A 26068-nucleotide genomic window follows, 5' to 3' on the forward strand; every position below is an offset into this window, starting at 1 on the left:
ACACTGAAGACAGGAGTAATGATGCTGAAAATTCAGCTTTGCAATCACAGGAATAAATTACATTTTAAAATATATTAAAATAGAAAATAAATTGCAATAATAATTCACAATATTATAGTTTTTACTGTATTTTTGGTCAAATTAATGCAGCCTTGGTCAACATAAGAGACTTGATTCAAAAACATTGAAAAAAATCCTTCCGACCCTAAACCTTTAAACTAGTTTATTTGCTTGGTGTCTTTGGGAACCCAAACATAATCCTTCTGCAACCACTTAAGGTCACAAGTCAACAACAGAGATATGCTGTTAATATTAAGCATGATTAACATATTTAAGATAAGGTTTACATAAGGATTTAGTATGATCATAAGTTATATGTGTCCATTGAATCATTTTAATTTCATTGAATTGACCGCACTCTGTCCTCACTATAGGTTTGACCTCATGCCAGCTCCAGAGACAACAGGCACTGCAGACTGGAGACGCAACCCTGGTACCAGTGTGTTTGGACTCAGGTGAGTACGAGCAAGTGCAGTGTGATGCGTCCCGTGGCCAGTGCTGGTGTGTGGACCAAGAAGGCATGGAGATCTACGGAACCAGGCAAAATGGAAAACTCTTAAAGTGTGAGTTCACTTATTCAGTGTCATATTCATTCGATTCCATAGATGCATTAGTTGAACAGTTTAGATGAGTTTCTAAATGAAAGATCAAGAGTTTTATCTGCTTATGTGTTTTCATAGCTATTTTAATCCTGACTCTTAAATTGCTGGATGATGCTTAAATGGATACTATTAGTGATCAGATGTAAAATGATTCGAAACCCTTGACCCTAGGTCCTGGTGTTTGTGAGGTGAGACAGCGGCGACTCCTTCATGGTTTTGGAGAACCCTCTCCCCCTCAGTGCTCAGATGATGGGAGCTTCTTACCTGTGCAGTGCAAGTTTGTCAACACCTCTGACAGGATGATCTTTGATCTGTTACACACCTTTAACAGGTGAGATATGCCTTTTCTTCAAACCTTACATTACCGCTCATTATTTTTAAGTCTTGTCAACTCACCAAGGCTGCATTTATTTGATCAAAAATACAGTAAAAACAGTAATATTGTGAAATATTATTGCAATTTAAATGTGTTTTCTATTTTAATATATTTTGAAATGTAATTTATTCCTGTGATAGTAAAGCTGAATTTTCAGCATCATTACTCCAGTCTTCAGTGTCACATGATCCTTCAGAAACTATTCTAATATGCTGATTTGGTGCTCAACATTTTTCTTGTTATTATCAGTGTTGAAAACATTTGTGGGTCTTAATATTTTTGGGGAAACATTGATACATTTTAGGATTCTTAGCTGTATATAAAGTTCAAACAGCATATACAGTACATATATATTTTTTAAACCAATTTATTGCATCCTTGCTGAATAAATGTGTTTATTTCTTTAAAGTAATAAATACAAATCTTACTGACCCCAAATTTTATTTAAATTGTCAAATAAGGATAATTTTCTCATATGAAATTGTCATTTAATTGAATAAAGATTCCCTTCTGAAAGCTCTTTTAGTGAAGGGCTATACATTTGCATCTGGGAAACCAGCCCAAGCATGCATGTTTTACCACTAGACAGCAGTATTGTGTCAGATAGAGGAAGCATTTGTAATCATTTTCCCTTTTCCTAATTTTCCTGTTTTCTTTAGTTTAAAATACATCTACTCCAAGTGACTTATTTAACTGAAGTTTCTTTTCATCAACAGAGACCCAGAAGTGTTCCAGACCTTTAGTGTTTTCAGAAAGGCCTACCCAGAGCTATCTAGTTATTGTTTCTGTGCAGACAGTCGTGGAAGAGAGATGCCAAGCACAGGTAATACACACCTCTTCTGTTATATTTCAGGTTACAGAACTGGGCCAAAAGTTCAAACCCAGCAAGGAGTGATCCATAAACTATCACCATTGTGCTCTCCCTAAGCAGTGAACTCTGTTTGCTCCTGGGCATCTGTCCCTGAAATAAGTGAACCATAAATCAAGTTGTATTAAAGCATCACCTAAATGTCAAGTGGTGCTATGATTTTGTGTTATCATTCAAGGATTAGTTTGGCCTGATCAAGTTGTGACATTTTGTGTGCTGTATTATAAAGATGAATTGTTTTGATTTTGGTTTGTCTAGGTGTGGAGCTGCTTTTGGATGAGGTGTACGACACAGCGTTTTCAGACCTGACTGCAGGAAGTGCATTTGCACAGTCAAACATGTATCGAATCCTACAGCGCCGCTACCTTGCTGTCCAGCTGGCCGTCAACGGGAAATTTAGATGTATGCAACATTTTGTTGAAAAGGAAAGCAACTAGAATGATGGTCGTACACTGTAAAAATCTTTTTCTTAATCTGTTTTTTTTTTTTGCATTGTTTTCCAGTAAAAATATCTAAATATCATTAAAGATAAGCATTTTTGCTTCTCAGGTCAATTTAAGATGTTAATTTTTATTAGGTTTAAGTTTATTTTTCTTCATTTGCAAATAGTATTTTCTTGATTTAAACATAAACTTAATTACATTTTGTCATATTATGCTTTAAACAAGAACAATTTGCCCCCGCCAACAAATTTTGCCATTATAAAATAAACTTAAATGTTTTTTGCGGTGACTAATAAATATTAGTTTCATGTACATGTAAGCATATAATTTGAGAAAAATATACTGTAAACTTTAAACAAGAATAATTTGCAAAAAATGTATCTACTTTTCTTGTGATAAACAAATTTTTTTGTTTTTGTGGTGACTAAATAAACATTAGTTTCATGTACATGCAAGCATAGAATATGAACAAACAATAAAATAATACTATACAGGCAGTGCAGGAATAAAATTGACCTCTTAGCATTTCTAACACTTGCTACATCTGTAAAATAGTACAGGTACTCAACCCAACAGTGCATAACTCTTTTTGTGTTCATAAGGTCCCACCCCATGCGAGAGTGAACGGGCCGCAGCTACTCAGGCTGGTAATTCCTTTGTACCCTCCTGTACTGATAATGGAGTGTATGTGCCAATCCAGTGTCAGTCCGGTGGCCAGTGCTGGTGTGTGGATGCTGATGGCAAAGAGATCTTTGGCACACGCCAGTATGGACAACCAAAATGTAGTGAGTTTGGCCTTAATTGCATTTGTGTGTATTTCACGGTATATTCCATACTTATGTGCCATGATGCCTCTTCAGCATCTTTAGTAACAGTAAATCTTGATTTTATCAATCAGTAACATTAATGAGTAGGTAGTCAAACAGTACATAATTAAAGTAAAAATACATCTGTAAACACATTGTGAAATACTCGAATTAATCCAATCTAGCAGTAGAAATTCATGCTTTAATTGTACATTTTTATTCTATAATAATAGTGATCTTTAAGCGTATTTAATTGATTTTACCTGCCAAGGGACCGATGAAGCAAAATCATATTTTTAAGTTCTGATAGTTTATGGTTTAGCGGTCCCTTAAAATTTTTAAGTAGAATGGAGTTTTTGCACCAAATTTAAGTTTGTGCACTGACTAATGTTGTTGCTCTTGTTTGTTTAGGCACTGGAGTGAAAGACTGCCTGTCTGAGAGGAGACAAGCCCTCTCCAGGCTATTTTATGGCCCAGCTGGAGACTTCAGCAAGAGCAACGTGTTCTCCATTTCCAAAGAAACCCTCTCTTTTCTTGGTACTTGCAGTCCTGAATTCCAGGAGCTTTTGGCCAACTCTGGTCTTCTGCAGTCATTGCCAGAGTTGGAGCGTCCAAATGTCAGAGACATCCTGGCAGAGCTCCTTCAAGGGATGTTTCCCTCTGGGGCTCTTGCCCTAAAAGCTATTGCTCTTGCCCCGAATCCCAAGAGACTCCAGGAGAATCTCTTTGGAGGAAAATTCTTGAAGAATGCTGGCAATTTCAACTTCACTGGCAATGTTGGAAACAGTGGTACATTGAGTTTCAGTCAAGTTTTTAGTCAAGTTGGTCTGATGCAGGCCGGGACTGGCTTGATGCAGTTGGCCAAGACCTTCGCAGACGACTCTGCCAGTCTTAATATAGACCAGGAGATTTCTGATGCATTTGGCCGTTCTGTAAATCTGAAAATCAACCGAGATATGATTAAACTTGTTTCAATGGCTCTTGAGAATGAGCAGTTTCTCACTACCCTTCAAGAGGCCATCAAACAGCTGAAGGCAAATGAAAGCACCCAGTTGGGTCAACTGTTTCGTGCAGTTTTCCAGAAATCAGATGTTTGTAAGTCTGTGACTTCCACCTTGACTTCATACATACCCCAGTGCACTGAGAATGGACTATACCAAGAAGTTCAATGTCAGGGCACAGAGTGTTGGTGTGTGGACTCTCGTGGTCTGGAGATAACAGGTTCTCGCACTATTGGGTCCAGACCGAGATGCTTATCCCAGTGTGAGAAAGAACGTAAGATGGCTATTGCAGTCAAAGCCAGTAGTTCTGCAGGATCTGAGGTCTTCATTCCTAAGTGTGAGACTGATGGTGCTTACGTAGCAAGACAGTGCCTTGGCAAAAGTTGTTTCTGCGTGGACCGATCTGGAACAAAACTCAGCATTCAGAGTTCAGGAAGCTCTCTTCAATGTGAGTCTGAACACTAAACACAGATGATTAATTACAGAGCTATGTTCATTCATTTAATTAAACACACATTAAATGATCTGGCTCATATGTAATAGACAACCAGCCAAAATGTATGCATTATAGAGACATCTTGTTTTATGGAGCTTAGGTGCTTTCAATTTTGCAAGGCTTCTTCTCAAAGTTTTGCTATTTGCTTTTTATTTATTTTACCTCAAAATTGTCGGTGTACTTTTTAAGCTGAATGTGGAACACATTTCATAGTCAGCCTTATGTAACCTACACTGGTAAATATTTTACCTGTAGGGGTACAGTAGCTTGTCACTAGGGAAGTACCCTTAAAGGGACAACTTTGTACCTTATCTACCCCTAAAAGGTGCATATTTGTAGGATCCTTTTAGGGATAATGTTGTTGGTACAATGTTGTCTCTTGAAGGGTACTGTCCCAATGACTCTCTGAAAGTGTATAAAAGCGAATTTCTGTCTCAGAGTTAATTGTGGCACTATGTAGAAATTGTGACTTATTTTCCATAATTGTGACTTTATACTATATAGAGGATAAACCATCTGCCAAATGCATAAATATAAATGGTATATATTGCAATTGTGATTTAATCTCATAATTGCAGCTTTAATCTCATAATGAACCTTTAGTTATCAGAATTGTGACTTTATTTCTCAAATTTACATAATGAACTACATAATGGCTGCGGAAATGCACCATAATGCCATGCAGTTTATTGACAACAAAAGCCCTTTGCTATACAGAAATGGCATCATATTAACACTGATTATACAAATCTATACAACTTGGATTGACATTTTAAAATTATGTTTTATGATTTAAAATATGTTGTAATTTGATATATTATTCTCTACTGATCTTCTTCCAAAGGTCCAACAAGCTGCCAGGCCACAGCGACCCAGAAATTCCTGTCCACAATCCGCTCTGTTCTCACAGATCCATCTTCTGTAACCCAGCTTTCTGAAGTGTACATACCTCGTTGTGCATATGATGGCAGCTGGAACCAGATCCAGTGCGATGGACCTCCAGAACAAGTGAATGACTTCTACCGTGAGTGGGTTCAGATCATAAATTCCGGAAAAGACCTGCCCGTCTCAGAACTTCTTGAAATTCTGCGAGCCTATGCAAGAAACACTGAAGCAATGGCGTCATTCCGAGCCTTAGTATCTGAATTGTTCAAGGCTGGGCACCACAGAGTATTCCCTGTCCTGGCGAGATTTGAGAAGTTCTCTGATGTTCCATCTGACTTGTTAGAAGGGAGCGTTGAGGCCAATTATGGACCATCAGTTTTTCTGAACCCGTTATCTTTCTGGAGACTGATCAGAAGAGAAGATTCTGGTTATCCAGGTCCGCTATCAGACTTCAGTGTTCCTCTTGGGAGCTTTCACCTGCGTCAATGCTGGTGCGTTAACCCTCAAGGAGACATGCTAGCAGATAGCAAGGCTCCTGTTGGACAAATTCCCAAATGTGAGTTATACACAATAGTAATTAATATGTGTAGTGGCATTACTATCTGCTCAAGTATTGCTTTATAATCTATTTAAATCATCTTCATAATATCTCATTTGTGTGTCTCTTCAGGTCCAGGTTCATGCTCTATGGTTCAAAGCCAGGTCTCTGAGTTCAGAAAGCAGGCTGAGGAACTAATCTTTGCTTCAAATAACTCGCATGTGCCTGTGGGGTACGGTTTCCTCCTGGCTGAGAGTGTCTATCTGAGCCCTGTGGAATTGGAGCAGACACGGTCCTCAAAGATCCCCATCACTCAAACTCTGCTGAGCAACATCAACTCAGCATTGAGACTCGCAGCTCATTCCAGTACAGTCTTTTGTTTTATCTGTCTCACAATGAAAGTTAAAACATGCTGCAGAAGAAAGTAATGCTTGAGAAAACCCTGAAAATGAAGTGTCCCAAATGATTCACCATACACTATGCACTTATACACTATACTTATGCACTATGTACTATTCTGTGTAGTGTTTGACAAGTTATTTTGTCATTCAACAAGTCTATAGTCTTTATTAACAAGACTTTATTTGCTATAAAGCTCTACCCACACTAATATTAAATATGCTTTCGCTTCTTTACAGCCCTACATTTCTACTGGCAGAGCAGAATGATGGCCAGTGACAAAGACAGACAAAGTTTAATGCTGGGGTACCAGCCCTACATCCCACAGTGTGATGCTTATGGCCAGTGGCTGCCCAATCAGTGCCACCAAAGCACAGGTGAGACCATACTCCGGTACTTCTTACTTCATATAAACAGCTTGGCATATACAGTTTAAAACGGGTTGTTAAGATGTTGTAATGTTTTTGCTATTCATGTTAAGTCTATTATGTTCTCCAAGGCTGCATTTATTTGATAAAAAGAAATACAGTAAAAACAGTAATATTGCGAAATATTATTACAATTTAAAATAACTGGATTCTATTTTATTTATTTTAAAATATAATGTATTCCTGTGATGGCAAAGCTGAATTTTCATCATCATTACTCCAGTCTTCAGTGTCACATGATCCTTCAGAAATCATTCTAATATGCTGATTTGGTGCTCAATATAAAGTTCTTATCATAATTTTTGAATTTTATTTCAGGCCTCTTTGTCTAGAAAGTAAAAAAAACACAGCATTTATTTGAAATAGATTTTTTTGTTACAATGTAGCCTTTACTGTAATTTTTGTAATCAATTTATTGCATACTTGCTGAATAAAAATATGAATTTCTTTAAAAAAATCTTACTGATGCCAATCTTTTGAACAGTAGTATACTTCTGCCAAAAGGAAACATTGAAATATTTATTTGTGGATAATTTTCATGTTTTTGCTCTGTCTGATATCATAGGTCACTGTTGGTGTGTTGATGAGGAGGGCAGATACATCACAGGCTCTCTGATGTCTCGATAATTTTCATGTTTTTGCTCTGTCTGATATCATAGGTCACTGTTGGTGACCTATGATATCAGACAAATATTTATTTGTGGATAATTTTCATGTTTTTGCTCTGTCTGATATCATAGGTCACTGTTGGTGTGTTGATGAGGAGGGCAGATACATCACAGGCTCTCTGATGTCTCTAATTTTCATGTTTTTGCTCTGTCTGATATCATAGGTCACTGTTGGTGTGTTGATGAGGAGGGCAGATACATCACAGGCTCTCTGATGTCTCGTTCTGTGGCCCCTCAGCAATGTAAGAGTCCAATCTCATGTTTTTTCTCAAATCTTTTCAATAATAATCAAGGTTGTTAGGGTGAACTGCTAGTTTTACTTATGGATTTTATCATACCTGTAAGCTGACTTGTAATAATTTGACTCCCAGGTCAAACTACATGCCAAAGGCTCCAAAGTCATTTCCTGCTTTCTGGTTGGATGCAAACAAGCTCTAATATCACTTTCACATATAGCCCCTCATGTGAGGAGGTAAGGCCTTCTTTTTGTGGTTATTTAGGTTGTACTGTACATAAAAAAGTACATTCAATAATAACTACTGAAGGTTTGCATTTCATGTGTATCTGTCTCATTGTTTGTGTGCACATATCTGTAGGATGGTGAGTTTTCAGTACTCCAGAAGACCAGTTCAGGCCATTCGCAGGGGTTGTGCGTGAGTCCAATAACCGGACAAGTCATCCAACCTGCCATCGCTGATCCCTCTGGAAAACTGCAATGTAATCCATCCATCCATCCATCCATCCATCCATCCATCCATCCATCCATCCATCCATCCATCCATCCATCCATCCATCCATCCATCCATCCATCCATCCATCCATCCATCCATCCATCCATCCATCCATCCATCCATCCATCCATCCATCCATCCATCCATCCATCCATCCATCCATCCATCCATCCATCCATCCATCCATCCATCCATCCATCCATCCATCCATCCATCCATCCATCCATCCATCCATCCATCCATCCATCCATCCATCCATCCTTAACTTAACTGTAACCTACCCATAAAACCTTAGGGAATAAAGGGTGATAGGAATTTAGTTTCAGTGAATGAGCTGCATGTTTTTCAAGTTAAAAAATGCATCTTAAAAAAAGCCCTGTGTTCAACAGCCCTTCAACATTGTAGTGTACAGTTCAAATCATATTTTAAGTATTATAAATATGTATTCTTTTTTTATATATAAATATAACCTAAAAAAAAAACTATGATCAAAATGAATATATAGTTCATAGAAATGCTACTCTGTACATCTTAACATATGGGGTCATGACCACAGGGTTAAGAATTTTCACCTGAGCCAAAAAAACTATTCCTAACTTCTGATTGGTTGATAAGAATGATGTTCCAGCACCAACATTAAGTACCGTGTCTGGTAGCAAGGTGTTGAGAAATGTACCAAGTCAGACCTTTGTATTATTTTGTGTGTTGTAGGTCCAGGTTGGTGTTCTCTACAGAAGACTCTGGCATTGCAGAGAGAGGTCGGTGTGGGGTATGAGCCTGAATGTGTGCAGGACGGGCAGCGGTTCTTACCCCTGCAGTGTGACCTGTCCGACTGTTGGTGTGTTTCTCAAAGCGGAAAGGAGCTGCCGAAAACACGGACCTCTCGCAGCACAGGACAAACCCCAGCCTGTGATAGTAAGTGAATTAGGTCACACTTTGCATTTCTTTAAAGTCGGCATGAAATGGAGGTTGCGATAGTCTTTTCTTCCCTATTGTTAAACGTATACACAAGTGAAACGGCTTCTCAAACAAGAAAAAAATGTAGGGTGGTACTTTATTTTGTCAATCGGGAATTGATTGGATAGTTGTGGTTTGTTATTGCTGTGATTTATTGTGAGTGACAGGTTGTCCTGCCCTCTTAACGGTAAACGTCATCAGAGAAGAGAAAGGATGTCACTGTTATTTTGATTAAAGCTTGCGAATGAAGATAAATAAATAAAAATATGATGTGCATGGATACAATACCTGTCAAAAGCTTGGAAACATTAACATTTTTGTTTGTTTTTGTAAGAAGTCTCTTATGCTCACCAAGGCTGCGTTTATTTAACCAAAAATACAGTAAAAACAGTAATATTGTGAAATATTATTTCAGATTTTCTATTTGAATATATTTTAAAATGTAATTTATTCTGGTGATGGCAAAGCTGAATTTTCAGCATCATTACTCCAGTCTTCAGTGTCACATGATGCTTCAGAAATCATTGGATGATTTGGTGCTCAAGTAACATTTCTTAATATTATCAATGTTGAAAACAGTTGTGCTGCTTAATATTTTTGTGGAAATGGTTATACTTTTTTCAGGATTTTTTTGAAAAAGTTAAACGAACAGTATTTATTTGCATTTATTAAATAGAAATATGTTGTAACATTAAAAATGATCTGTCACTCTAGATCAATTTAATGCATCCTCGATGAATAAAAGTTATTTTCTGTCTTTTTATTAGTCTTACCACAAATGTTTGAATGGTATCATTCAAAAATGTAAAAAAAAAATGTTAAGCAGCATTGATAATAATAAATGTTTCTTGAGCATCAACTCATCATATTAGAATGATTTCTGAAGCATCATGTGACACTGAAGACTGGAGTAATGATGCTGAAAATTCGGAATTAAATTACATTTTAAAATGTATTGAACTAAAAAAACAATTATTTTGAATTATAATAATATTTCACAGTTTTACTGTTTTTACAGTGTTTTTGATTAAATAAATGCAGCCTTGGTGAGTATAAAACATTGGGAAAAAAAACATTTATAATAAAAACTGCAATATTCTGAAAAAAAGAATTGTCAATTTTGATTTTGTTGACTTCAGTTTTTTGCATATGCTTGTGCAACATGAATTTCCCTTATTTGTTTCCCTTTTCAGTTGATTTTGTTGACTTCAGTTTTGGCGTATGCTTATGACAACATGAAATTTCCCTTATTTGTTTCCCTTTTCAGTTCCTGAGTGCTCCCTTCCATACGGAGACATTTCCCATGGTGCCATTCTTTGTAGCACTGCGAATGTTACGGGCCAGCAGACGCAGCGCTGTGAGCTGTTCTGTGACCAAGGTTATGTCAACACCCTTCCTGTCGCCAGCTTCCTGTGTGATCCTCAGTCGAAAAACTGGCTTGATGATGCCCCACTGCCTTACGCCTGCCAAAGTAAAGGCCACACACACAATGTTCTATTTTCCTGTTAAAATGCTCACAGGTTGTTGCAGTATTTCCTTTTGGGATTTGTCTTTCTATGAAGTCTTGTTGCTCTATTTACTGAGCGTCTGTGTGGTTATGATGTCAATCAGAGCCTCAGGTTTTGCAGACAGTGCAGGTGTCCTTAGAGCTACAGATGTTCCTGGCTGAGGGCCAAAAGGGTTGCAGTGTGTTGAGTGTTGAGCTACAGGCTGCTTTGCTGCGAGACATGAGAGCTACAGGTCTCTGCAGCTTACAGGTACAATACACACAAAGCTTTGAGATATATCATATATATTCATCTTTTTGTCGTGTGACAAAAAAATAAGCATAATATAATAAAGAGAACACATTTTACGCTTTATTTTAAGGTGTCCTTGTTACAGTGTAACTTTACATTTAAGTATGGAGTAATATTAATTAACATGTACTTACTGTACAATTAGGGCTAGAGTTAGAGTTTGGTTTAGGGTTAGTAGCATGCAATTATGCATAATTTACTGTTATTACTACAGTAAGTATATGTAACAAGAGTTACCACAACATGTTTTAAAATCAAATAACTGGCTTTTATTTTGTCATACTCCTAAAGCCAAAGCTAATTATTTAAAAAATAATTGGAAAATATTTATATTGTATTAAGTCTGCAGTGTATGTTTTTATCTACCCATTATTAATGTGTGTAATATTAAATGAGTTGACCTTTAAAATGATTAAACACATTAAACTTCAATAGAATAAAAATACCATGATTATTAGTAAATATGGCAAAATGGTTGTAATATCAAATACAAAAAAATCTAATAATATAAATGTTTAAAAATAAATATTTTGTCTTAAATTTTCCATAGACCCCCCTGGGTTTTACAGAGCCCTTAAGGGGACATGGTCACAGACAAAAAAATATGAGAGAAAAGTTTGCAGAAGTTCTGCTCTCCCCTGAGAAACTTTGTGTTTGCTTGCCAAACTTTTGCATTCTTTGCCAACTTTTGGAGCGAACGCAAAATTTCTTGAGAAACAAAAGACCTTTGCAAATAAACACAAAATATTTCCTCACATCTCATATTTTTATCATCACCATTTTCATTTAAAGACTTCGTAGGGGAATCTAACACTAATACTAGTTTGGATGGACAAGTAAATTGTTACTTAGCCTACAATATTAGATAAATTGCAAATGTCATATTCAATATGTAGGTAACTTTGGCCTACAGTAGAACATCAACAAATTGGGCAGATCTCTAAAACATACAACTTCTTTTAAATGTTTGTTTATGTGTCTTAGCTGACCTCATCCGGCCAGACCAGCTCTGTTTCAGTCTGTGACGAGTCATCTGTGTCTCTTGAGTGTTTGACTGACAAGGAGGTCACTGTGCGCATCACCTTTAGGGCCCGCCTCTCTGACCTGCCAATAACATCTCTCCCTGATCTTCATGATATTGGTGAGAGCAGCCTTTCAAATATCTAATGCCAAATGTTTAATTTCACACTCGCATTACTCTGAATCATTGATGTGTTTTATTATTCCATGTACTTTTCTTTCTAAATATTCCATGTTTATTTTTTCCAGATATAGCACTTAGTGAAGAGAGACTGCTAAACAGTGTGAAGGCATTAATCCGAAGTGGGTCATACCTGTCCATCTTCCTCTCTGACGGTTTTCTTGCTTTCTCTAGTCCTCCCTCATTTAGCTGCATGTCTGGCTATAAGCGGCTCCCACAATCCACTGGGTGTGGTAGGTTGGCTTCTGTACCATTTGGTCGTCTTAATGACAGACTGGCCTGTATACCGTAAAAGAAAATGGCTTTACTTGTGTTTCTGAATTTGCTATATAGTTCTATAACTGATGCCCATTTTAGCTTAACGGGCATGTACGAAAATAGAAATGTGGTGTGCAAAAATGTGTAAATGTATTTGTGAAGGTTTATGTAATATTTCAAACTGCACACAACTTCTTCCCTTCTGTGTCTGTCAAACTTTCTCTTCTTTTTCCACTCTGCACCATCCTTACTCATGCTCAATCACTCTGCTTATTGTGTGCTTGTTTTTATCCTCTCTCACGCACAGTGTTGTGTCCAGCTGGTTCATTTTCCAGTGGTGATGTGTGTACTCCGTGTCCACGTGATACATTTCAAGAGGAAGAAGGGCAGGTCTTCTGCTCTCCCTGCCCTGCTAGAACATCCACTGTGGCCCAGGGAGCCTTCAGTGCTTCTCATTGTGAGTAAAGGCCAAAACAAATCAGCCCAGCCCAAGTGCCAACTGTCACACAAATTCAAGAACAGCAGGTGTAGATGGTTACAGTTATACATGACAGCTCCGTCGAAATGTAGATCATAGGTTTCAGAGGCAGAAGAGTGACCAAATAGGAATATTGTTTTTTTCACTTGTGATTTTTCATGGTTTAAAATTTTGTTTTCTATTTGTCCTCTCTCTATCTGAATACTCTCAAGGTCTTACTGAGTGCCAGCAGAGTAAACTGAGTTGTACAAATAAAGGGGATTTTCTGTCAGCCCAGGAGCACCCCGTGTCTGGCAGATGGTTGTGTGTCTCCCCACAGGGAGAGGAACTTTCTTGGACGTCTTCTGATGGTCCAATGACAGTTGAAGAGTGCAAAGGTACATGCTACAGTCAGCGTTAAGGAGTAGAAATCACTAAAAATAGCAATGCTGCAAAAATTTTATACAGTGTGACAGTATTTCAGGTGTTTTTAAATTGTAACCAAAGTTATAAAGTTGGCACAGAATGAAAACGCACTATTTTTTATTTTCTAAATGCATGTTATTGATCACATTGTGAACAATTCATCCATGCATTTGTTTCATTTTTAAAAGCCTTTTTGACTTAATAATTTTAATTAAAATGTCATAACTCAATTTTTCTCTCTAGTGATGTATGCTAGACATCATTTAGTCCCCTTAAACTCGCCACCTCCTTACATTCAGATCTACCTGCATCCAATCAACAACTGATGGATAGAACCAAGCCTCTAACCTACTTGAATTTTCTTTATTGATAATCCATTTTACTCAGGTGTACATAATAATATGGAAGAAAATACATATTACTAGTTCTATTTCACTGCGACTTTAAATTCCGCTATTTGTTACTATATTTTTGATTCAGTTACGTAGATGAATTTGTTTCTAATTGTATTCGATATTTTGTCTAAATTTACCCTAACCTAAGATCTTAATAAGCCAGATAGCCAGATAAATGATTGTAAAAGTAAATCAAATGACAGTGGTAGTTTTGGATTCTAAAAGATATTGCTTTCTTAACTTGTTAGTAACTTGTAGTCTACCTAACTACTAGTGTAGCTAAACTTGGAGGGCTACAATTTGTTTTTCACAAGACTGGCTTCATTATTGCTTTAACAGTGCTTAAGTAGATCAGTAAATCTTTATCAGTATGAAAGCACAATACATAAATGTATTTGTGTGTGTTCAGAATATCACTTTTTGTGTGTTTGCAGTAATGGAAAAGTTTGTTGTGGTTGCTCCTTCCTCCCTGCTGCTGAAATCAGAGAGTGCTGATATACTGAGCTCGGATTCCTCAACCCAGCCAAAGGAAACACAGCTCAGGAAGTGTGTGCTTGGTGAGATACACTGTTAAATATTGCAGCTGTGCACCTGTACTGAATTATTTAGATTTGTTCTCACACTCTTCATGTCTAAAGTTGATCTCATCCCTGATCTCTGATAGATTGCGCCCTGGAAGATTCATGCCAACATGTTGCTATTTTCAGTGATGAAGAGAAAACTTACTGTGAGCTGTACAGCACCAGTACAGATAATGTTGAATGCAGGACCTCTGAACAAGTAAGACCAAAATGCATTCACACTTTACCCCATGTGAATTGTATGCGGTGTATTTGTTAATGATGCATATTTGTATCTTAAATTTGAAATTTTGGGTTACAGAAATGATTTTCTGTGATGTTTTTGAAATGGTCTTACCAAAAGACCCCTGGTATCAGACATTCATCATATTTAAGAATTATTTCCAGTGTTATATCTGGCTTTGGGTCTTTTTTTCCTTGGTGGCACTCATATCTCCTTTCCCAAAAGTGACATGATTATTACAAAAAATGGAAGAAAAAAAAAAAAAGTATTGCGGTTTGCATTTCAGAGCAAAGGGTTTCTGGGAAATGATGGTGCTGAGACGTTCCAGACTCTCCACTGTGTTTTGAAAATAAAAGGAGATGAACCCAATCTGACGGTGCTGAGAAAGAAAGGTAAGATCATCAGCTATTGGTTATATCCCTTATGTTCTCAGTTTGGTTAGTTGTTGTGAGTCAACTGGACCGTGTGTTGGTTACGCACTGCAGAAAAATGTGGTGATGCATCAAATGTGGGGAGAGTTTGAGTTTGTCTAAATAGAGAATTAACTATCCTAGGAGACAAAGAGCCTAATACAATGAAATATAATAAACATATGATATCATAATTGAGCTGTAGTCCCAAAAATTAAGTTTTGGTTTGAAAGTAATGATTTGAACAAAGCGGTCTAGTCATCCATGGACACAAGAATAAAAACATTCCGCAGGCTTGTTCTGTTAACAGATACATATTTTTCCATGTGAAATATACGACTTGATACTTTGAGACTTCTCTCAGAAACGGAGCTCCCAGTTTCTGATTATTTTTGGCAACCCACAGGCATTTAGATGCACTTGTGTTTCTTGGCCACGACTTAAAGAATCTCTGTTCTTCTTTCTTTCTCTTTTACTCTCCACCCTTCATCTTTTGACAAAAGGTCATGAATTCAGCACAGCAGGCCTGAAGAGTTTTGAGAGGCTGAGTTTCCGTAAGACCGGTTCTGGAGTGTATCAGACGCTTGTGTTTGATACACGTGGATCCACTCTGGCTGACGTCCATCGTTTCTGCGTCAACTCCTGCAGCCGTGAGAACTGCTGTGATGGATTCATCCTGAACCAGAATGTCCTCGATGGAGGTCAGAGACGCTCTCACTCATTAGGAGCAGATGTAGCTTCTCTAACACACAAATCACTGGGAGACAAAACCAAAAGGGCCAGTGGCGACACACATCTTAAACTGTTTCTTTAATACTTCCAAAACACTTTGACAATTATATATTTCAATATTTTATTTATATTATGAAATGTATTTTTAAATAAAATGTTCTTTAAAAAAGTTTTTTAGTATATTTTATATATACAACCTTTTTTTTTTTTTAGATTAGTCAGATTTTTACATGTTTTTGAAAGAAATCTCTTCTGCCTACCATGGCTGCATTTATTTGATCAAAATGCATCATAAACAGTAATTTTGCGGATTATTTTTACAATTTAAAAAGGCTGTTTTCTATTTGAATATATTTTAAAATGCAATTTATTCTGGTTATTTGCAAAACTGAATTGTCAGCATCATTACTCCAGCCTTCAGTGTCACATGATCCTTCAGAAATCATTATAAACATCTTTACTGTCACTTTTGATCAATTTAATGCATCCTTGTTAAATAAAAATATTAATTTCTTTCCAAAAAAAAAATTCTTACTGACTCTAAACTTTTGAACGGTAGTGTATAATGTTACAAACTGTTTATATATAAAAAATTTGTAAATGTATAAAAATAATCACATCAGTTTTTGTTATCAAAGTATAATAATCCAAATACAATCTGAATCAGAAAAGGTGAGTGAGGGTTCACATCTGTGCGTTACGTTTAATGGTTTGTGTCCTATGTTGCAGGCTCTATCATGTGTGGGCTCCTGAGCGCTCCTTCAGTGATGCAGTGTAGCGAGGCAGACTGGGACGTGAGGAACGTGGCGTCCTCCAAACGCATCTGTGGTGCTGGTGTCCAATACAGCAAACAACTGAAACGTTTCACTTTCAACTTTGGCGGACAGAACTTCACCATCAGTATGAGTCCCACATACACACTACAGATTTCATAACTACAAATGTACACAAATGTTTAATTGTTGTTTAAAAATTGCACAGCATGGTTCAGCTGTTATTTGACCTTTATCAACTGTTTAGTTTGTTCAGCACTTACTCTCTATTGCATCATTCTGCCCAAACCCACTAATAAACTCACTAATACAAACACTTGATTGTATGACTTGATGGGCATTGTAATGAAAATGAACATTTCTTGCAGCTGATGCAGCCTTACCGGCATCCAGCAAAAATAAAACTGGTTATCAGGAAACTCTCATCAGTTTCCAACGTGTCTACATCTGGAAAGGTTTGTACATACTCTGCATGCATGAGCAGGACACCAATAAAGCATTTTAAATGCCTGTCATGAACAAAAGTATATATTTTGATTAAATGTGTTCATGTATAGCCATAAACTTATAATTTATGTTCTCAGAGTCTGATATGAACACACGTCCTCCCTCTGCTTGCAGTGGATCAGCTGTTGTAGAGGATTCCAGAATCGTACTTTCTGGTACGAATGAGTGAAATTAAGCCAAACTTTATATATATATTTACTTGGGCATTTTTGCCGCCTTGTGCTTAAAAGTACCCTTGAAACTTTGTACTTTTTAAATGGTATTAATAATATTTATTTTATTGGTATTTAATAAAGTCTAATTTCTGTTTCTATTGTATTGTCCACTTAGACTCAGTAAAGGAGGCTTTTGGTGTTCTGGAGAGTGGTGATATAAAAGTCGACCCAGAGAGGAAACTGCCTAGTCTGCTTTACTGGATCTTTAAACACCAGTACACTTTCCAGGAAGCTCAGCTGTTGTGCCTAAAACGTAAGATGCAAAACGTTTGCTTACAATTATATAGTTAGTGAATGTCTGTGTAGTGAAACAATGTTTCCCTTTCTGTTCTTTGAATATGCGTGATGGGTTTCAGGGTGTGAAGAAGAAGAACTGTGTCACGTGTCCGACATTCGCGATGAAGGCCCTCTGTATTTTGCGTGTGTATTGTATCCTGACACACGTGTGTGTGGGGCGTATGACAAACCTCTCAGACAGGCATGCAGTTTTGTGATGGCACAGAGTCTTCAGACTGCATACCAGAAGAAAGGTGAGTCGTTTATACACAAAATGCCATGCGTCACTGCAATGAAACCGAGACGATGAAATTTATGATACAAAAATATGATAATTTGGACACACTTTAGATTAGGGTCTAATTCTCATTTTAACTAACTATTAACTACAACTTTTGCCTCAATAAACTCTTAATTACTGGTAATTAATAGTTAGTAAGGTAGTTGTTAGGTTTTGGGTAGGATTAAGGGATGTAGAATATGGTCAAGCAGAATAAGGCATTAATATATGCTTTATGAGTAATAATAAACAGCCAATATCCTAGTAATATGCATGCTAATAAGCAACTAGTTAATAGTGAGAATAGGATGCTAAACTAAAGTGTTACCGACAATTTTTATTATGCAATTCCATTACACTATAACTCAGTACACCAAGTACATTAGACTTTGTTTTCTAATTTGATTTTGTTTTCATAACCCATTATCCTCAAATAATAATGTATACACTATGTGTATATAATGCTTTCATATTTCTCAGCATTAGCTGTTGGTTTTCAGAGACTTTTCTCTGTGGTTGGGTTTTGCATTACCTAATGCAAGTCTCATGACCGTGGTTTTCTGTAAAGTCTGAAGTCAACACTTTCTTTGTGACTGAGTCTTTCTGTCATTTACTTTAATTGTTTTCAGATATGATCCTAGCAACTGAACATGAAATGCCGATGATTCAGATGTTTGTATAGCTGGAGCTTGATAGAGACAGAGGGTAAAAGGGCAAAGTGAGACAATGATGATGGATAAAGAATGGCTAGTGTAGTGGATTTTTCCCTAAAGTCCTATCTCATCTGACCTAAGTCTACCTGGGCCTATAATATTTGTACTCTAGCGCGTCTACACATCGACGTCGGCTGAGTACAACCCTATACCCTAGCGCGTCTACACATCGACGGCAGCTGAGTCTAATCCTATACCCTAGCGCGTCTACACAACGACGTCGGCTGGGTCTAATCCTATACCCTAGCGCGTCTACACATCGACGTCGGCTGGGTCTAAACCTGTTCCTGTAACTAGCTTACTTCCTGCGCAGGAATAATTGACAAACGGACCTCAGCAAATGTCCTTTAAATGCTTTAATCACGGCCGGAGGATCTCTCGAGCAGTTCTCTCCCCCAAGAAGCAAGGCCGGAGGATCTCAGACATATTCCATTGAGAATCCCACCAACTAAAAGAATACAACAGTTTTTATAGAATAAGGAGGTCATACTGCATTACATAATTTCCCCACAATTTGATTGGTTCTTCATATGCAAACCCCTCTGTTACCAGGTAAAGCAAACTTTGTTTTAATGATTACTTCATTGTTAATCGCAAGGTTAAAATTTAGTCATCTGTCTAGTTTCAGTTCCCAAATGTGTTATTTTTACACTCACACTACCAAAATAAAAGGGGTATGGCAACACAACATACAGCATTCAAAAACACAGGACAGAACGTTTTAGTACATTGTGTTTCAAAGTGTTATCATGTTAGGCCTGAAAAGAGAAGTAAGGTTAGATGTTAGAGACATGGTTAGTTTAAAGGGTTAGTTCACCCAAAAATAAAAATTCTGTCAGTAATTACTCACCCTCATGTTGTTCCAACCCCGTAAGACCTTCGTTCATCTTCAGAACACAAATTAAGATATTTTTGATGAAATCTGAGAGCTGGCTCACTCCTCCATAGGCTTCTAAGACATTATAACTTGCTGGCCCAGAAAATGTATTAAAGACATCGTTAATATAGGCCAAGTGACTACAGTGGCTCAATCTTAAGTTTATAAAGCGACGAGAATACTTTTTGTGCGCAAAAAACAAACAAAAATAACGACTTTATTCCACTTTTCATTTCCTTCTCTCTGGGCCTCGAGTTTTTTCACGTAGTGTTTTAGCGTAGCGCTTCTGTGTTGCACGTCACACGTAGGCTCACTATTGGTCGACGCTGGTCATGTGTGTGGTGCGTGTGACGTGCAACACAGACGCGCTGCGCAGATTTACTACGTGAAAAAACTCGAGGTCCAGAGAGAAGGAAATGAAAAGTGGAATAGTCGTTATTTTTTTAAAAATTTTTTGCGCACAAAAAGTATTCTCGTCGCTTTATAAACTTAAGATTGAGCCACTGTAGTCACTTGGACTATATTAACGATGTCTTTAATACATTTTCTGGGCCAGCAAGTTATAATGTCTTAGAAGCCTATGGAGGAGTGAGACAGCTCTCAGATTTCATCAAAAATATCTTAATTTGTGTTCCGAAAATGAACGAAGGTCTTACGGGGTTGGAACAACATGAGGGTGAGTAATTGGGTGAACTAACCCTTTAATATACAGTTTACTATTTTATCTATTAAAAATCTACCACACTAGTTTGAAGAGATTTTTTTGAATTGTCTGACCATGTGTATATGCAGTTTTAGTTATGCCGTTTAGTTTTTGTAATGCATCCTGACTGGTTACAAAAGTGTCGGAAGTTGTACACCTATAGGACACCAACACGAAGCAGATTATCCCACTTATTATACTGCTACTACTTCAGATAAGTAAATAAACTGACATGAAATTTTGATTTGATTTAGTTAATAATTATATAATATAATATAATTATTTTATGTGAGAAGGTTAGTTTTACATGTTGCTACTGTTAATGGTATAGACCTGCAACTGCAAACTGGAGCGTTATCTTAATTTTGCCTTTAAATGCAGTGCATTGTTCATTAGCCATAAAAATGAGCCATGCCTAGTTCTCATAATGCATTTTTTGAGTTAGTGGTAACAGGAATTGTCTGGATGACTAGAGAACATTTCAATGAGGTGAAGTGGCAAAACTCCACTTCACCCATGTGGCGTGCAGACAGCAGTGAGCTCATGCTGTCTGCGGTACGTGGAAGCAAACACTAACATCTAATATGACCTATTCTGAACCAGCAGATCTGTAAAATCTACATGCCTGACAGCTTGTGCAATTTGTTCAGTTGACTATGATGTCTTGACGTTTGACTTCTGCTTTATACTGCTGCTGTCAAAAAAAGTGTTATCTGTACACTCCATCTCAGAAAATGTAGTTTAGTGTTTCAGGACCTTTTAAGTGTAAACTCTAATGGAAAATTCCTAAAATTCAGAGCATTCTCACTTGTCATGCTGAGTTCATGCAAAACTCACCTGAAGTTAGCTGATTTTAACTTAAATGCCTCATGACATCACATTTTGTTGCAATTTAGTAAATTTCTAATGGTTTTAATGCTAGACATATGCTAGTGTGCTACTAAACATTGGATTTTTTTTCTTTTTCTTCTTTTAGCCGATATAATAATTTAATATTTAATAGAATACTGAGCTTGTAATGTGATGTCATAGAGACCTACAGTAAAATGTGTGCTAGTCTAATCATTTATGATATTATCATTATGTACATAACACACATTATGTACAATTGAATTTTGAAATTCAACACCATTCTTTAAATGGTGATAAATTCATCTTTATTTCAACATCTGCTCCATTCTACACCATTTCCCGTTTGTACTGTTCCTCAAGGTGTCAGAATTGGTTTCCTTTTAAAGAAAAGCACATGGGGGAGACTGTCTAACTGTGGTTATGCATGATGTTCATTGTTAGCCTTTTGATTAGAAATGGAAAAGAAGTGTTACGTAAGAATTATTAAAGTGAGTGAGTGATTACACAGTAATGTGGTTATTCTGGATGTCTGTCTAAACTGCAGAACAGCTCTAGGATTTAAACCATGTGGAATCACAATAACAGAAGTGGACAGATGGAGTGTCTCTCAGATTACCTTAGTCATTCATTCCTCTGCATAGCAAAGACTTTGACCGCTCTTTAGCTTTTTAGTTTTCCTTTAAAAGGGACTATTTATTGTGGACTATATATATATATATATATATATATATATATATATATATATATATATATATATGTATATATATATATATGTATATATATATATATGTATATATATATATATGTATATATATATGTATATATATATGTATGTATATATATATGTATGTATATATATATGTATGTATATATATATGTATGTATATATATATGTATGTATATATATGTATGTATATATATGTATGTATATATATATATATATATATATATATATATATATATATATATATATATATATATATATATATATATATATATATATATATATATATGTATGTATGTATATGTATGTATGTATATATATATATGTATATATGTATATATATGTATATATATATATATATATGTATATATATATATATATGTGTATATATATATATATATGTATATATATATATGTATATATGTATATATATATATATATATGTATATATGTATATATATATGTATATATATATTTTTTATTTTTATTTTTTTTTATTTTTATTATTATTATTTTATTTTAAGAACAAGCCTCTGTCTGTGTTTGGAGAGATGATTATATGGGAGTAATAATAAAAAAAAAGAAAAATTACGTTCTATATAAAACCTTATATAGAACCAATAAATTATCGGATTCTTTAAATGAATACAAAGTTCAAAAGAACAGTATTCATTTGAAATATAAATCTTGGTAACACTTTATTTTAAGGTGACGTAGTTACATGTTACTGCTTGTACTTACTTATAGTAATAACAGTAAATAATGCATAATTATAAGCAACTAACCCTAAACAAAACCCTAACTGTAACTCTATAGTAAGTGCATGTTATTATTACTACTCAGTAGTTAAGTACAATGTAACTACGTCACCTTAAAATAAAGTGTAAACAAAATCTTTTGTAACATTGTAAATGTCTTTACTGTCACTTTTGATCAATTTAATGTGTCCTTGCTGAAAAAACTATACATTTCTTTAAAAAAATAAAATAAACAGTCATACTGATAGTCAACTTTTGAATGGTAGTCTAAGTGTTAAGTATCTTTAAAATGCCAAAACAGGATTTGATAGTCCTATTATGCGTTCCTGGAACACAAGTGCCGTGATTTTCAGTCATAATAGGGGATCACAGGAGATTGAATGTTTCATGGCCTATAAAGTAATCCACAACAAAAAGGTGTGATCATAAACTCTTAACATGTGGGCCATCTGCTGATGATGTTTAAGGGTGGAAAATAATGCTGCCTAAGTGGAAATCTGCCGTAAAGGGTTTTCTCAATGCTGTAAAAGACATTTTCCAGTTTTTTTGAGCCAGCGTTTTATCTTAGCTTGTACTGAGGGAATCAAAGAACCTCTCATAATTAAACAGTTTGTTTATTTTTTTGCCCCAAAAGCACTACATGGATGTTTTTTTTTGTATAAATGGTTCACTGTTTGGACCATTAGGTCAAAAAAAAAAATTCTTTTTACCAACTGACACACCAAAGTGCTTTTTTTTCAAGATGGGTAATTTGCTCATCACTTTCTTTTTTGTGCAGTTTCTCTGACCGGAAGTGTGAAGAGCTTCTACAGCCGTGTTCCTTTTAAGAAGATGGTGTCTTACTCTGTACGCAGTCGAGTCAGTGTGTCCAGTAAATCTATCCCAGAAGGGTGAGGGGAAAGCCAACAAATTTGTGTTTCCATCGCAGTTTATTTGTTTCCCCTCATGAATAATGCTGTTTGAATTCCTTGAGCAGGTTCTTTGAGTGTGAGAGGCGGTGTGATAAAGATCCATGCTGTCGTGGCATAGGATATGTCCAAGATTCAGGTGTACCTGGTACGAAAGAACCTTATTTTACTTAAAACATATGTGATATGTCTAATCTGTGGAATGAAACCACTCACAGTTGGCCTCTGTTTTTCCTTTGTACAGGATCAGATGTGTTGTGTCTAACTCTAAATAGTCTGGGTATCCAGACGTGTGGAGAGAACGACAGCACTAACTGGAGAATTCAGGACTGCTCCCCATCCAAAGTGCAGACTGAAGTCTATCCCTTCGGCTGGTATGAAAAGCCAGGTATGTCTGAAATCCAAGTGCCTTTTTAAACCGAGAAACTCAAACTCTGTGATTTTCAATCAATTGAGAATTCCCAGTATGCGAGTTGTGGAAGTGAATGAATTAATGAAAAGATTTTAAACATCAGCTTTGTTATGCATCTAGTGAACCAATGGACAAAGAATCCCAGTATGTGTCCACCATTTAGTCTCCGTTCTCCCATAAAGAATGGTAAGAGACTCGTTAATGAATGATTAATTGTTGTTTTCTATTAATTTAATATAATTTAGTATTAATTTATTTAATTTCCACACATAACATTGTGGATCTTATATTGCAATTTTTTTTTTTCAGTTGATTTGAAGAACTGGAAACAGTTGGATGGCGCCTCTGTGCAGGTGGATTCGTCTGTTTCTGCTTTTGACATTGTCCACATAAGCAAAGACATTGCTGAGGACCTGGATAAAGTCAGAGACTGGTGTCTTTCTGGTAACGTCTATCTCTATCTATGCCTTTTTTTTGTTTTTCTCAGAATTTTTACATATTTGAATGTGATAGAGCCACATACATACTTTTGAACAGTAGTTTAAATTTATTATAATTTAATAATATTAATAAAACTCACAATAAATTACTCATTTATTATTTTCATTTCATTAATAATAAAACATTTCATAATTTTTTGGTCACACTTTAGATTAGGGTTTCTCACTATTAACTAACTACTTTTGCCTCAGTAATCTCCTAAATACTGCTTATTAATAGTAAAGTAGTTGTTATGTTTAGGTATCGGGATTTAGAATATGGTTAATAAGGCAATAATATGTGGTTTATGAGTACTAATCAACAGCCAATATCCTAGTAGTATGCATGCTAATAATAAGCAACTAGTTAATAGTGAGAATTGGACCCTAAACTAAAGTATTACCGATTAAAAAATAAATAATTATTTACAATACAGATACATGTGGATGTACTTTTTTGCTCATAACTTTCTTGTCCTCTGTAGCTTGTGAGGAAAGTGAGTCCTGTTCAGCCGTGTCTGTCGATAGCAGAGAGTCAGCCATGAGATGTGTGATGTATCCAGACACACACACCTGCCTTCCTACAACCAGTGGCCAGCGCTGCTTACTAGTTACCAAAGAGCCTGCTCAATCTGTTTATATCAGGACAGGTGACACCTTAAAACAAAACATTATTCTATTCACTCAAGTCTCAATCAGTTCAGAGTGTTTCTGATCTCTTTCATCCAAACAACAGACATGTTTAAACATTTCTTTATAGATTTACAGCCAGAGTTGACTTCTGTTTTCATCCTTGATCACGGCACACTACTCGGAGAGAGTGAGGTGAAACCGATAACTGGCTTAGATAGCAAGCGTGTGACCTACTTCCTGGGTGTTCCTTATGCTCGTCCACCAATCGAAGAGCTCCGTTTCAGCCCTCCACAGCCGGCTGACTGGACCGGTACCTGGAATGCCACGTTTTCCCGGTGCGTGGACAACTTTGATTGCAGATTGTGAGAGTATAAATGTATGTTCTCATACATTTATATCCTCAAATTGACCGGTTGCCTTTCTGCAGAATTAATAGTCACTTTTCTGGAAAGAGATTTGATTTGTTTAATCAAAAATGTTTTAGATCCAGTTGTCTTCAGCCTGGTGACCCCGCTGACTCCACCTCCAGTGAAGACTGTCTTTATCTCAATGTGTTTGTTGCTAGTAGTGTGGTAAGACCCCCATGACATACTCAAGATCTCAAACATGCATAAGTACATAAACGTAATCAATAATCAAAAGTTTGAGGCCGGTAATTTTTTTAAAATGTTTTTGAAAGAAGTCATGTATGCATTATGCATTTAATTTACACCGCACTGACAGACGGCAACAGGCACTTTTTCCGGGTTTTGTCAGGCCATCAAAATAAAGTGTAACTTACCTCACTGTTTGTCATGAACTTTTACTTCTGTTTTCATAAACCACGCCATCCGCTGACTGTGGTGTGGATACAGTTATTGGCAATTAATAGTACACAATTTTCTGTTTTGTCACAGAGAAAGAATGCGCCGGTTCTGGTGTTCTTCCACAACTCTGGATCGGGTCTCTTAGATGGTTCTTACCTCGCTGCTGTTGGCAACATAATTGTAGTGACAGCCAGTTTCAGAGTGGCCGCTTTCGGATTCCTCAGTGCAGGTACGAACACACATATTATACACAAATGTGTTCGTGAAAATATTCCAAGACTTTAGCCAGCCCCACAAATTGAACTATTTGTATATATTTTAAAATGTCATTTTTGCCTGTGACGGCAAAGCAGAATTTTCACCATCATTACTCCAGTCTTCAATGTCACATGATCCTTCAGAAATCATTCTA

The 26068-nt window shown here is 36.3% G+C and overlaps 1 protein-coding gene across 1 annotated transcript in view; it reads left to right on the forward strand.

Moving 5' to 3' along the window:
• tg (thyroglobulin) overlaps window positions 1-26068 on the forward strand; it is a gene marked incomplete at its 5' end in the record, with an annotated part of 37775 nt that overhangs the window by 1027 nt on the left and 10680 nt on the right. Inside the window, 37 exons of the mRNA XM_084088274.1 lie at window positions 435-623; window positions 834-993; window positions 1755-1861; window positions 2165-2308; window positions 2952-3134; window positions 3567-4604; window positions 5497-6093; window positions 6208-6441; window positions 6714-6851; window positions 7735-7812; window positions 7942-8042; window positions 8167-8287; window positions 9013-9216; window positions 10526-10729; window positions 10870-11015; window positions 12042-12198; window positions 12327-12491; window positions 12824-12973; window positions 13207-13371; window positions 14229-14351; window positions 14459-14574; window positions 14885-14990; window positions 15512-15709; window positions 16470-16640; window positions 16882-16968; window positions 17098-17175; window positions 17351-17488; window positions 17592-17765; window positions 23197-23308; window positions 23395-23474; window positions 23571-23714; window positions 23859-23924; window positions 24048-24182; window positions 24703-24867; window positions 24978-25185; window positions 25335-25422; window positions 25747-25885. Of these exons, the coding sequence (XP_083944400.1) occupies window positions 435-623; window positions 834-993; window positions 1755-1861; window positions 2165-2308; window positions 2952-3134; window positions 3567-4604; window positions 5497-6093; window positions 6208-6441; window positions 6714-6851; window positions 7735-7812; window positions 7942-8042; window positions 8167-8287; window positions 9013-9216; window positions 10526-10729; window positions 10870-11015; window positions 12042-12198; window positions 12327-12491; window positions 12824-12973; window positions 13207-13371; window positions 14229-14351; window positions 14459-14574; window positions 14885-14990; window positions 15512-15709; window positions 16470-16640; window positions 16882-16968; window positions 17098-17175; window positions 17351-17488; window positions 17592-17765; window positions 23197-23308; window positions 23395-23474; window positions 23571-23714; window positions 23859-23924; window positions 24048-24182; window positions 24703-24867; window positions 24978-25185; window positions 25335-25422; window positions 25747-25885 (6609 nt within the window). The remainder of the gene's footprint in view (window positions 1-434; window positions 624-833; window positions 994-1754; window positions 1862-2164; window positions 2309-2951; window positions 3135-3566; window positions 4605-5496; window positions 6094-6207; window positions 6442-6713; window positions 6852-7734; window positions 7813-7941; window positions 8043-8166; window positions 8288-9012; window positions 9217-10525; window positions 10730-10869; window positions 11016-12041; window positions 12199-12326; window positions 12492-12823; window positions 12974-13206; window positions 13372-14228; window positions 14352-14458; window positions 14575-14884; window positions 14991-15511; window positions 15710-16469; window positions 16641-16881; window positions 16969-17097; window positions 17176-17350; window positions 17489-17591; window positions 17766-23196; window positions 23309-23394; window positions 23475-23570; window positions 23715-23858; window positions 23925-24047; window positions 24183-24702; window positions 24868-24977; window positions 25186-25334; window positions 25423-25746; window positions 25886-26068) is intronic.

The sequence above is a fragment of the Abramis brama genome (assembly GCF_963993115.1).
Source record: "Abramis brama genome assembly, chromosome: 17".
Classification (NCBI taxonomy): domain Eukaryota; kingdom Metazoa; phylum Chordata; class Actinopteri; order Cypriniformes; family Leuciscidae; genus Abramis; species Abramis brama.